The 13,567-nt window shown below is 46.0% G+C and overlaps 1 protein-coding gene across 1 annotated transcript in view; it reads right to left on the bottom strand.

Annotated features, from left to right (window-relative positions):
* SLC25A20 (solute carrier family 25 member 20) overlaps positions 1-13,194 on the bottom strand; it is a 29,877-nt gene extending 16,683 nt beyond the window's left edge. Inside the window, exons 1-3 of the mRNA XM_047694462.1 lie at positions 12,967-13,194; positions 7,394-7,486; positions 2,330-2,457 (exon numbers count right to left, since the gene is read on the bottom strand). Coding sequence (XP_047550418.1) covers positions 2,330-2,457; positions 7,394-7,486; positions 12,967-13,071 — 326 coding nt within the window. The 5' untranslated portion in view covers positions 13,072-13,194. The remainder of the gene's footprint in view (positions 1-2,329; positions 2,458-7,393; positions 7,487-12,966) is intronic.
* Positions 13,195-13,567: the final 373 nt, after the last annotated feature.

Here is a 13,567-nt window from a genome sequence, read left to right as displayed (position 1 = left end):
CTGAGCCTTCAAGCAGGTCCCCCCAACAAGGAGCCCAATATCTGGAAAGCAGATGTCAAATGGGGGTAGGGAGACAGCTACTGCAGGTCCTTCCCTCCTGGCAGGGCATCAGTTTCAACGGACCTGTTCTTTCCACATTCTCACCCCAGGCAGGGCCCACACATGTACCTTAGGCAGACAAGTCTAGCACACAGATTGACTGTGTAACAGTCAAGAGACTTGCTCTCGTGCGGGGCCTCCCTCACAGGCTCAGTTCACACTACTACCTCAAGAGAAGCCCTCTCTGCAACTGAACTTCCCCTCATGAGACCAAGTATTCTTTGCAAGATGCCCATACCCCAGGTCAGGTACACACCTGTCTCCTGGGAGTAAGGACTTCCCTCCAAATGGGGTCTCTGTGTGTGCGCAGGGTACTCTGTAGCCACTCTATGACTACCTGGCCCTTTCTGCCACCTCCCACCCGAACCCCACGTTGGCATCTGTGAGTCTGGACCTCTTGGGCATCCACTCCGTGGTCCTGGTAGTGCTCATTTTCACACTCTCCCTAAATACCACTCCAGGGAGGGGAAGATGGCAGGGCTGAAGTTCAGAATTTAGAACACAGAAGGATTATAAGGGTGGGGTCCCAAGTGTCTCAATCTTTGCTCAAGCAGGAAGGGAGTTTCTCTACACACTGATGTGACCGCACAGGCAACATAAGCCATAGGCCAAAGTACTAACAATGACCCCACTGGAGGTTTTAGTGCATGGTCCTGGTATAGCTAGGAGCTGGCACATGAGCTGGAAGACCAAGTGCTCAGAGAGGACATGTGTCCATGGGATATCTGGACTGCCAACAGTCAAATACAGCTTCAAAAGGACCCCATACATGCCCACATTTGCAGCCACCCGTGGCTGTTAATAGAAGCTGGGCACATTTAAGGGTCACAAGGACTCCAGAAATAGTTTCACATTACAAGCATCTCTATCTATGTCCTAGACCCTTACTCAGCATGCTGTAGCCTGCAGTAGTGACAGAAAACAACCATATAACACCCTGGGCTTCCTCCTTTGAGCTCCTGGATCTCAAGTCTGGCTAGCCTCTGGGGGTCCTGTGCTGCCTGCAGCCCCTCCCAGGAGTTGTCACCTTGCAAGTCTCAGATGAGCCACCCTGCCATCCACATTTCCATTCAGAATTCCCCTGCACCCCCAAGAAACTGGTTTTATGAAAAGTACAGCACACGGAATATAATATAGTCAATAATATTGTAACAACTTTGTATGGTGACAGATGGTGACTGTACTTACCAGGGTGAGCACTTTATAATGTACAAGATTGTTGAATTACTATGTTATACACCCAAAACTAATATTATATGTCAACTACACTTGAATCAAAAGTTAAAAAATGGGGGCACCTGGGTAGCTCAGTAAGGGAGTATGTTTCTCCCTCTGACCTTTCCCCTTCTCATGCTGTCTCTCTCTCTCTCACTCTCTCCCTCAAATAAACAAAATCTTTTTTTTTTTAAGTTTAAAAATGTTTAATTTTTTAAAAGTTGACCTATTTGGGGGAGCCTGGGGGGGCTCAGTGGGTTAGAGGCTCTGCCTTTGGCTCAGGTCATGATCCCAGGATCCTGGGATCGAGCCCCGCAACAGGCTCTCTGCTCAGCGGGGAGCCTGCTTCCCCACCCCCACTGCCTGCCTCTCTGACTGCTTGTGATCTCTTGTCTGTCAAATAAATAAAATCTTAAAAAAAAAAAAAAAAGTTGACCTATTTTTATTAACTACTTTGTAAATCCTGGGCTATAATCCTGACTCATCTGCCTCTTCATACTCAAATCCAACTTCTTAAAGTTTATGAAGAGAAGATACACTAATTTATTGCACTTAAGAGAAACTGGTATTTGAAATAATTATAATCATGTTATAAAAATGATGTAAAACAAAAGTTGAGAACTGCCCTTTTCCCAACCAGGTGATGGAAAACAAGGCTGCCACTGTCTTTACTGCAGGACCGGGAACTGTTTGTGGCATTTTACACACATAGCATTCAGACATCCTGATTCCATGGGGTTGATATTACTAATATCCCTAGTCAGTGACACTACTTCACAGAAGAAATTATGACAACCTGGTAGGGAGGGCGGGGGAGGGCTTTGGGTTGTTTTCTTTTTCCTTTTGTTTCACAGGGCAAAAGACACTCCAGTGCTTCCCTCATGTGGAGCAACCAGGAGCCAGGATTAGGGGCCCAGAGGACAGCCGCTCCCTATCTGCTGAGATTTTTTCCCTTTAACCCATGTCACATCACCAGGCAGAACAGCTTCAAGTGCTCCTGACCTGAAGTACTCACCTAAGCACATCCTCTGGGCATTTCTGTTGCAGTTTCTTCCCCAAACCAAACCCAAAGAAGCACACGGCGAACATGGGGGTGACCCCAATGATGGGGGCAGCCATGCCCCGATATAGCCCCGTGATGCCCTGCAAGGAATCACAGAGCAGAAGCTGTTTATAGACACAACTACCCTTCGTACTGCTGAAATGAGGGAGTAGTGTGTCCTCTAACCTGTGGCTTCCTTCCTTTAGCTCTTCTCCAAGCAAAGAGAGCTTTAAATAGGGAGAAAACCCCAGAAATAGTTGTCCTCTTATACACTGCTGGAGAAACTGGAAACAGCTTTCATCCTGGAAGACAGTCCGGCAATATGCAGCAGACTCTCACCAGGAGATTCTCTGTCGAGAAATTTATTCTAAGAAAATACTCAGAGACGTAAAAATGGAAGGACATCAGGCAATTATATGCTCTCAAGATTTTGGAATAGACCAAAAAACTCCCAATGAGGGTGCTACCAAGACAAATTATGGGAATTCCATGAATGGGCTATCACAGCCATTAAATCGCACTGTAACAGGAGAAGAGACTACTAGGTCTACTTAGAGACCACTAAAAAAGCAGGCTAAAAAACAATGTGATCTGACTTTCTTGGGATGAGATGACAGGTAATTAAGAAATTTTGGGGAGCACCTGGGTGGCTCAGTGGGTTAAGCCTCTGCCTTCGGCTCAGGTCATGATCAGCAGGGAGCCTGCTTCCCCTTCTCTCTGCCTGCCTCTCTGCCTATATGTGATCTCTCTCTCTCTCTCTGTCAAGTAAATAAATAAAATCTTTAAAAAACAAAAAAAGAAGTTTTTGTATTTTCCAAGTATTAAGACATGGGGGTTTTATTGTTAGAAATAATAGTAAGACTGCACATCAATTTTCAGTTTTTAATACAGTTTTTTCAATATAGTTTGGTGATAAGATCAACTATGTAGTAGCCAATAAATAGACAAATAGATAATATCCCCACAAACAAGGTTAGCAAACCAGGGAAGAGGAAGCTTTGGGACCCAGGAGACCAAGTGTTCAACCAAAGAGAGGTGAATGGGGTTTCCAGGATGGCACTGAGTACTGTCAATCTGAAAAGGAGCCAGTCCACCTGGGAGTATGAAGATGGAGGACTCCAGAAGGGATGTTTTCAAGAAAAACAAAGCAAAACAACTCACATAGAACAACAGATTTAACTGTTTCGGCAGTGTGGAAAACCAAACAGAAAAGTACTCCACAGAGCTTTTCAGATACAGGATAACAGAGACAGTGATTCAAAGAAACACAACAAAAAAACCCGACACAATTACTAACCCAACCTCAAGAAAAACAGTCACACAAGAAATAAAATATGCCTCATAGTATATTACTTAATTAACTTTTAAACATATAAAAAGCTGTAATCATGAAAACAGTGAACTAGATTAAACCACAAAATATAAAATTATATGGGCAGGGCAGAAAGAAGGGATAAAGAAATGTAAGACTTAAAATCATCTACCACAAACAGGTAGCTAAAACATATAAAAACGTATAAAATATAGTAGTAAATGTATATTATTTAGATAGAAACAGCATAAACTGGAAGAGCTGAAAACAGTTGCCTCTGGAGAGTGGGGCATAAATCACTTTGCTACTTTGTTACAAGCCTTTTAATAACAAACCCAAGTGTTTGTATCACTTCAATACAAAATAAGGAATAATTTTTTAAAGATTTTATTTATTTATTTGAGAAAGAGAGAGAGAGAGAGCACAAGCAGGGGGAGAGGAAGAAGCAGACTCCCTGCTGAGCAAGGAGCTGGATGCCAGCTAGATCCCAGGACCACCTGAGGCAAATGCAGATGCCCCACATTGGGCTCTCTGCTCAGTGGGGAGCCTGCTACCCCCTCTCTCTCTGCCTGCCTCTCTGCCTACTTGTGATCTCTGTCTGCCAAATAAATAAAATCTTTAAAAAATATATATTAAAAGGGCACCTGGGTGGCTCAGTCAGTTGGGCATCTGGCTCTTGGCTCTCTGCCCCTCCCCCAGCTTGTGTACTTGCACACCCTCACACACACTCACACACTCTCTCTCAATAAACAGATAAAATCTTAAAAAAAAAAAAAATATATATATATATATATATATATATATATATATATATATACTGTTCCTTCAGGCACCTGGGTGGCTCCGTTGGTTCAGTGCCTGCCTTCAGCTCAGGTCCTGGGATCGAGTCCCACTTTGGGCTCCCTGCTCAGTGGGGAGTCTGCCTCTCCCTCACCTTCTATCCTTACCCCCCTACTTGTGCTTTTGCTCTCTCTCAACTAAATAAATAAAATCTTTAAAAAAAAAAGCTGTTCCTTAAGAGAGAGCTGCAGGTAGGGCACCTGGGTGGCTCTGTCCATTAGGCATTGGACTCTTGACTTCAGCTCAGGTCCTAATCCCAGAGTCTTGAGATTGAGCTCCGCATTGGGCTCACAGTCAGCGCAAAGTCGGCTTATCCCTTTCCCTCTGTCCACCCCCCACCCCGGCTCATGGTCGCATACACTCTCTCTCAAATAAATAAATAAAAATCTTTAAAAGAGAGAGAGAGCTGCAGGAGAAACGGTATGGTGCTACACACTGGGAGGGTCCACAGACACAGGCTGAAGAACCTTCTGTCTGCAGACTCTGGACATTCACAACCAGCCTTCTACATGGGCCAGCTGTACCAGTCAGCACTCCTGGATCTTACAAAGGTCTAACATTGCCACAGACTATAAGCAGGCTCTCTTGAGGACAAAGGGCAAAGGCAGTAAACAGGAAAGAAGGGGAAAGAGAAGGTTCTGAGGAGGATCTACAAAAGCAGCATGTGACAAAGTCCTTCCAAAGCCCACAGCTCCCCACCGGGGTTGAGAAGGACGCCCAAGTCCTAACCCATGCCTCCTGACAACTCCACTAGCCTTCCTTGCACTACATGGGCCCACCCATTTCCATGCAGCACTAAGGCCTCCAGTAGCTTCAGAAAGCAGAGAGCTCGGTGCCTGGGTAGCTCAATGGGTTAAAGCCTCTGCCTTCGGCTCAGGTTGTGATCCCAGAGTCCTAGGATAGAGCCCCACATCAGGCTCTCTGTTCTGTGGAAAGTCTGATTCCTCCTCTCTCTCCCTGCCTGCCTCTCTGCCTACTTGTGATCTCTGTCTGTCAAATAAATAAATAAAATCCTTAAAAAAAAAAAAAAGAAAGAAAGAAAGCAGAGAGCTCAAGTTGCATGGCAAAAATCAGGGGCGTGCACACATATGGATTAAGGAAGCCTATTCAACTCTGCAGGGAGTTGGGTTTATACAAGCCATTCTCACCAGCCCCCAGGACCCAGCACACTGCCAAGCCACAAACAGGTGTTCAATGTTTGTTGACCAAGAGGCATGTAATCCCACCTCTCTTCCTCCAGGGCAGAGGACTCTGAACAGACCCAGACCCTAACGCCTCAATCAAACACTGGTCAGATTCCGTTCTTGGGCAGCACAAAATTCTATAAGAATGCCTCACAGAAGAAAAAGGCAGCACCATCTCCGGCATGGATCCTACAGGAACCCTGGGACCAACTTCTATCCCAGGGCTGAGCCCATCACTTACCAACAGCCCCTCTTTATCTGGGTGACATCTACTTCTCAGTTTCCGTACATTTATTAAGAATTATATGTTTAACAGAGTATTTATAAGAGAGTTGTATTTTAGGAAGCAAAGGAAAAGTTCTCAACAAGGCCTTTTAACATACGTGTTAATGAAGTGAGCAATAAATATCACTAATAAAAAAAACTTTTTAAAAATTCTGTGTTTTCGGGGGTGCCTGGGTGGCTCAGTCAAACATCTGCTTTGAGCTCATCACGATCCCAAGATCCTGGGATGGAGCCAGGCTCCCTGCTCAGTAGGGAGTCTGTTTATCCCTCTCCCTCTGCTCTTCCCCTAACCCCCCTCCCGTGCTCGGATGCTTTCTTTCTCTCTCTCTTTCTCAAATAAATAATAAAATCTTTAAAAACAAATAAATGAATAGGGGCCCCTAAGTGGTTCAGTCAGTTAAGTGTCTGCTTTCAGCTCAGGTCATTATCCCAGGGTCCTGGGATTGAGTCCCACATTGGGTTCTCCCTGCTCTGTGGGGAGCCTGCTTCTCCTCCCTCTGCTTGCTGTCCCCCTGTTTTTTCTCTCTTTCTCTCGCAAATAAATAAATATTTAGAAATAAATAAAATCTCATGTTTCCACTCTAAGAGATATCTAAAAAGTTATTATGTAATTCAATAACCCCAAACCAATTTATTGTCTTTGTCTAGAGGTTTGAAGACTCGTCGGCCTCCCTCACTGTTCATCAGATTGCCTGACTTTTCCTCTAGACTTCACATGAACTTTTTTTTTTTTTTTTAAGATTTTATTTATTTGACAGAGAGAGATCACAAGTAGACAGAGAGGCAGGCAAAGAGAGAGAGAGAGAGAGAGAGAGGGAAGCAGGCTCCCTGCTGAGCAGAGAGCACGATGCGGGACTCGATCCCAGGACCCTGAGATCATGACCTGAGCCGAAGGCAGCGGCTTAACCCACTGAGCCACCCAGGTGCCCCCCACATGAACTTTTTTGACTACACTTTTTTTCTTTTCTTTTCTTTTTTCCTTTCTTTCTTTCTTTTCCTTTTCTTTTTTGTTTTTTAAGTATGCCCAATGAAGGGCTTGAACTCGTGACCCAGAGATCAAGATTCACATTCTCCACCAACTGAGCCAGGCAGCAACCCCAAGACTTTACATGAACTTCTGACACTGACCTCTATTAAACCAGAGATCCAGATTTGTATTTTCTTCCATTTCACATCTCTAATGATTTCCTGTGGTCTAATTCTGCCTTCCAAATGAGAGAACCATTTTATTAGCTTCAGTCTTCAACATAAAACAGTGGCTGGAACTATCAAAGACTCCAGAGCAACCATAAGAGAGCATAGGATGGCAGGATGAGACAGAAGGAGCTGTGGGCTATCCCCGCAGAGGGATAACAAACCAGCTCTGTGAATGTGGTCCTCTGAGTAAGAGGAATGCCCAGCACTTAGATACCATACCTCTCTAACAAGAGTCTTCCGGAAACAGTCAAAGGTCCCAGAATACATGGGTGGCTGTCCAGGCAAACTCGGGGGCTGTGTCTGCAGTCGGACCTGAAACCAGAAGTTAAAATACAGTCATCTCCCAGAAACAGAACTGCCTGTCAAACTCTGAACAGAGAAAGCTGTGCCTGTGTACATGTCTTTGGCATTCATTTACCTGCTAGATTCAGACTTCTTTTTCTTCCAGTTTATTCAAAGTCTGCATTCAAAGGTCATGAGTACCATGCTTTTTTTCCCCCTTCATCCAGTTATTTACACCATTTATTTCTTACTTAATCGATTCCACAGTGACCCATGGGATAGGTATTCCCAGCTTACAGATGGGAAGACTGGGTTTAGGGAGTTCAAGTGATGTGCCAGTAATAAGGCCTGGCTGATGCAAAGCTCCAGCTCTAGCCAACTCCCCCCTTTCATTTGTGATGGCATGCTGGAGGTTAGGTAAGGCACTCCACAGAGGCATTCTGGAATAACGTGGATTTAATCCTACTTTTCTTGGTTCTCACCCTTCTCAACCTTCTGGTATACCCAATGCTTCAAACTATGTCTTCTTCAAACCTCCCTTCTTACAACTTCCTCTTTTGTCTCCTTTTCTACTCCAGGCATTCTTCAAGGCTTAGCGCCCTACCTATCTGGTCCACATCAATTTCAGAAAATTCAGATTGCAGGGCTTCAGCTTCTGCTCAGTGATGACTATCATTTAGTCATCTCCAAACCTTCTTTCCCATCTTTTTTTTTAATTAATTAATTTATTTGACAGACAGAGATCACAAGTAAGCAGAGAGGCAGGCAGAGAGAGAGAGGTAGAAGCAGGCTCCCCGCTGAGCAAAGAGCCCGACGCAGGGCTCAATCCCAGGACCCTGGGATCATGACCTGAGACAATGGCAGAGGCTCTAACCCACTGAGCCACCCAGGCACCCCCTTCTTTCCCATCTTTAGGGCTGCCCTTCCAACTGCCTGGAGAAGTTATCCCTACTCAAATCACCTCTGGAATCTCACCTTCCTGATGAATGTGCCATTTGTGCCAGAGCCACCTAGCCACCCTCTTTCTCAGAATTTGAAACCATAGCATCACCTCTGACTACCTCCTGTTGCTGTTACGACATGGGCACCAAGTCTGTTAAAGTAGTCTTTCAAGATGCTTCCAGAATCCTAATTTCTTCCTCTCTATCTGAGTCCTTTCCCAGGGCAAGTTCTAACCCATCCATACACGGTGTAGTGGTTTTCAATTATGTCCACTAATTCTTTAATGCTCTTTCCCCTTCGAAGGTAAATCCTAATTCAATCCCCTTAAATGTGGACCAGACTCAAGTGAGCTCACTTCTATCAAGTAGAATGTGGTGGTATTGATGCTATATGACTTCCAAGGCTAGGTGATAAAAAGGCCAGCTTCTGCCTATCTCTATCTCAGGTTATCTGCTTTGGGAGAAGTCAGACACCATGTCATTAGGACACTCAAGCAGCCTAGAGAGGCCATGTGCGGAGGAAAGAAGGCCTCCTGACACAGCCAGCACGAAAGTGCCAGTAAGTGAATGAACCACATGGAAGTCATCCAGATGACTGCAGTCCCAGACAACACCTATTGTAGGGGGAGGTGAACTGTCTTTAGTTCAGTTCTTTTTTTTTTTTTTTTAAAGTTAATTCTATACCCAACATGGCAGCCAAACTCATCACCTCAAAATCAAGAGTCATATGCTCTCTGATTCTTGATTTCGACTCAGGTCATGATCTCAGGGTTCTGGGATCAAGCCCTGCATCAGGCTTCCCACTCAGCGGGGAGTCTGCTTCTCTTCCTCTATACCTCTGCCCCTCCCCCTGCTTGTGCTTGAGCACACACACTCTCTCTCTCTCTCTCTCTCTCTCTAAAATAAATAAATAAATATTTTTAAAAAAAGAGTCACATGCTCAGGGCGCCTGGGTGGCTCAGTCATTAAGTGTCTGCCTTCACCTCAGGTCATGATCCCAGGATCCTAGGATCAAGTGCCACATCAGGCTCCCTACTCGGCGAGCCTGCTTCTTCCTCTCTCTCTGCCTGCTGTTCTCCCTTCTGTGTGTGCTCTCTCTCTCTTTCTCTCTCTCTGTGTCAAATAAATAAAATCTTTATTTATTTAAAAAGAGTCATACGCTCTACCAACTAAGCCAGTCTGGCAGCCTGGTTCAGTATCTTTTTTTTTTTTAAGATTTTATTTATTTACTTGACAGAGAGAGATCACAAGTAGGCAGAGAAGCAGGCAGAGAGAGAGAAGAGGGGAAGCAGGCTCCCTGCTGAGCAGAGAGCCCAATGTGGGACTCGATTCCAGGGCCCTGAGATCATGACCTGATCCGAGGGCAGAGGCCCAAACCAACGAGCCACCCAGGTGCCCTCAGTATCTCTTTTTAATGGTGTTATTAACGTATAATTTACATACCAAAAATTCACTCTCTTAAAGTACACAATTCAATGGTTTTTAGTATTTTGAGTTGTGCAACCTTCCTTACAATCAATTTAGAATATTCTCATCACCCCAAAAAGAAATGCCACACCATTAGTAGTTACTTCCCATTCCTCTCTCCTCTCAGCTCTTAGCAAACACCTACCATCTCTATAAATATGCCTGATATTCACCAAATATTAAGTCCTTTGCCCATTTTTTAATTGGCCTATTTGTCTTTTTATTGAGTTACAAGAGTTCTTTACATATTCTGGATCCCAGCCAATATCCGGAACCTCACAAGTGACCCTGAGCCAGGACATCTGCCTAAGCTGCCCCCAAAATCCTACCTCACAAAGACTATGAGAGTTAATGACTACTTTTGTTTCATATCAGTACGTTTTGGGGTAAGTTGTTACACTGCAATAGATAACTGATACACCCCGTTACCTCTGCAGTCTATTTCCTGGCTCTTTTTCCTGCTCCGAGTTCTTGGGCTTCCAAGTCCTTCTCAGGTTGCTATCATACAGACCTTTTCAAAACACCATTTCAGCATACTGTTCCTCTGTTTCTTTAGAATCTCTTATCCTTATATTTGTTAAGGCCTTATAGGTCACCATAAGGCATCACTCTCTAGGCAATGGAGAGAACATGCAAATCTAAACTCAGAGGACAGAACGGTAGAAATCTCCAGAGGCTCCCACTGCTTTAGATCTAAAATCCCTTATATTGGCCTTCGAATCCTCCATGGTCAGGCATAACCTCCCTTGCTTGGTAGGCAGGGAGAAAGGTATCAAAACTGCTCATCCCTTTTTGTGATTTTGTTTAAATCTCATCCTTGTCCCATCATGACCTCCTCCAACCAAGTCAGCAAGAACATTAAAGTACCCCAGGGCTGATCTTATTTTACAGCCTGACTCCCACTGCCAAGCCTGTAATCTGCCTTCACTCTTGCCCTCCCCACGCCCAGATGTCTGGGTTTTTCTACTTCTCTAGTCAGAATTCAGCCAGCCCTTAGGGACCTGCCATACAGCCTTTCCAAACTCCCAACTCTGAAATACCTTAGTTCTTGCCTTCTCAGGCTACAACTAGTGACCTTGGACCTTAGAAGGTGCCCCTAGACCAGGCTTTGACTGGAGCCCATGTGGCTCTCTGAGGTCAAAAGGACGGCAATCGGGGCACCTGGGTGGCTCAGTGGGTTAAAGCCTCTGCCTTCGGCTCAGGTCATGATCCCAGGGTCCTGGGATCGAGCCCCGCATCGGGCTCTCTGCTCAGCATGGAGCCTGCTTCCTCCTCTCTCTCTCTGCCTGCCTCTCTGCCTACTTGTGATCTCTGTCTGTTAAATAAATAAATAAAATCTTTAAAAAAAAAAAAATAAAAAAAAAATAAAAAAAAAAAAAAAAAAAAAAGGACGGCAATCAGTTATCTGTGGTTTTGTTTAAGCTTAAAACAGGCCTTCTGGCTGATAAAAACACCAGGGAACATTTTCAGTCATTTACACTTCGGTACAGAGATAACTGGGCTCTTCCTGAGAGCAACATCTGTGGGGAGGAAGGGCAAGAGGATACAGAAGTTAAGAGCAACATTTGTGCAAGGCAGCCAAGAAGGGTTTTGTTTTCTTTCAAGAGAAGTCCCAAATGCCTAGAACTAACAAGATGTCTGGCTCCATGGATCAACAGTAGGATGAGAGACCAGACAATTCTTCTCTTAGCAGGCAGTGCTGCCTACAACAACCATTTTCTGGGAAGCACTAACACACACAGCATTTACCATAAGCTGAATAAACATCTGATTCACGTTTCACAGTGCTCTAACCAGCCTGGTTGTTTTAATCCTGATCTTCCTATAGAATGACTCCAGCTCTTTCCCAGATGAAAGGCAGCAAAGAGGTTGCTGCCCAAACCTGCCAAGAGGAAGTGTCCCCAGAGCTATCTCCTGGGGGAGAAACCCAACCAATATTCTAATAAGTCCTCTACACAGACTTCCCACTCTGCAAGACTCATATCTCCCCAGAGATATGATATCTCCCACCCTCCACATGATCTGTCAATTTCCTCCAAATGTGTGTCCAGAAATAACAATAGAAAACTCAGATAGGGGCACCTGGATGGCTCAGCGGGTTAAAGCCTCTGCCTTTGGCTCAGGTCATAATCCCAGAGTCCTGGGATCGAGCCCCACAATGCATTCCCAGCTCAGCAGGGAGTCTGGTTCTCCCTCTCTCTCTGCCTACTTGTGATTTCTGTCAAATAAATAAATAAAATCTTAAAAAAGAAAAGAAAACTCGAATAAAGTTTTGAATGCTAAGTTACATGGCAGGGACTTTGGTCTCCAGGCAGGCCTTGCTAGAAGTGTTGCAGGGGGAGGAACTGAGTTGAGGCAGGATGTGAAGACGACCTGGGAACTAGCCCTGATGAGTTTCCTTCCCAGAGCCTCAGTTTGATTAGGGCTTCCTCATGTAGGAGTTGTGAGGATCATCCTGGCCCTGGAAGAAATCAGTCGCTTGCTTTCCTTGGAAGCGACTCCATCTCTGAGGTTATCGTCACTTTCCACAGGAAGCCTATCAGGCTAACAGGAGGTAATAGGCTGAAGATGGCCAACCCCTTCTCTGCAGCGGAAAAATGAGAAGGAGATGGTGATGGGTGCTCAGAGAATGTGTCAAAAGGCATCTCTAGAATAACTGCACCTCTGCCTAGCTCTCTCCCTGAGGAGGGCTTTAACAGGTGACCTGTTTCAATCCTGCTGGTAATGTTACAAGGTTTGCAGATAATCAGAGCTTGGGGGGTAGGAGTGGGTTTTCTTTCCTGTTCCCAAAGAAGTGGCGCGAGGTCGGGAGAGGATGCTGGACAGAGAACTTTAAATCAGAGCCCTTAATGGACGGTTAGAGGCTGCTCTCTCTGTGCTGTCTGTCTCTTTGGGGCTCAAGGAACAGCCCCCCTCCACTCCCCGACCCCGCTCCTCCCGCCCCTCGGATCCTCGAGAAGAGTTAAAGGGAGATTCCCTAGACTTCTCATTTAAGTTCCCATGGGCCCCGCTTCTATCCTGGGCTGTGCCTCCTGGGAGACGCTGCACTCTGCGCCCCTCCCGGGCCTCCTCCCTCCAGCCGGCGCCCCAGCCTCCTCGCACCTTGACCGTGTCCAGCGGGTGCCCCACAAATACTAGGCACATGCCGCCAAAGCCGCCGGCCAGCAGGTTCTTGAGCGGGCTGATGGGCTTCGCTTCCTCTGCCATGGTCCGTCCGTCGGCCTCGCCGGCAAGTGTGTCGGTCTGTTCCGGACGCGTCCTGCTCCACAGCCTCAGCCACAGCGCTGGCAGCGCCAACCTTTCACCCACTTTCGGGTGGGCGGGGCAAGAGCTGGGACAGGTTGAGAGGAGGGCCTAGGCAGCCGGGTCTCGCTTCCGCCGGGAGGGCGGCTTCCGGTAGAGGCCCCGCCCCCGATGGGCGTGGATCGAGAAAGCGGAGTTGGCACCCATACCCTCTGAGTGGTGTTTGGAAGCGCGGGAGGTTAGATTTACTCCTCCAGAAAGTCTTCTCGGACTTGAATGTTTTCTATTCTGGGCTCCAATTCCTCCAGTCACTCCACTGAGGCCGACAGCGCTCTGCTACGTTCCAGGCATCCTTCCAGGTGCTGGAGGCACAGCTGGTAGCTCAGCACACGGGTCTCTGTCCTTGTGGAGCTTATAGAGCATAACAAAGATAAAAAAGTGAAAACTAGGGGTGCCTGGA

The sequence above is a fragment of the Lutra lutra genome, chromosome 1 (genome assembly GCF_902655055.1).
Source record: "Lutra lutra chromosome 1, mLutLut1.2, whole genome shotgun sequence".
In the NCBI taxonomy this organism is placed as follows: Eukaryota; Metazoa; Chordata; class Mammalia; order Carnivora; family Mustelidae; genus Lutra; species Lutra lutra.
Note: the sequence above shows the minus strand (reverse complement) of the source record. Positions and strands in the feature narration are given on the sequence as shown.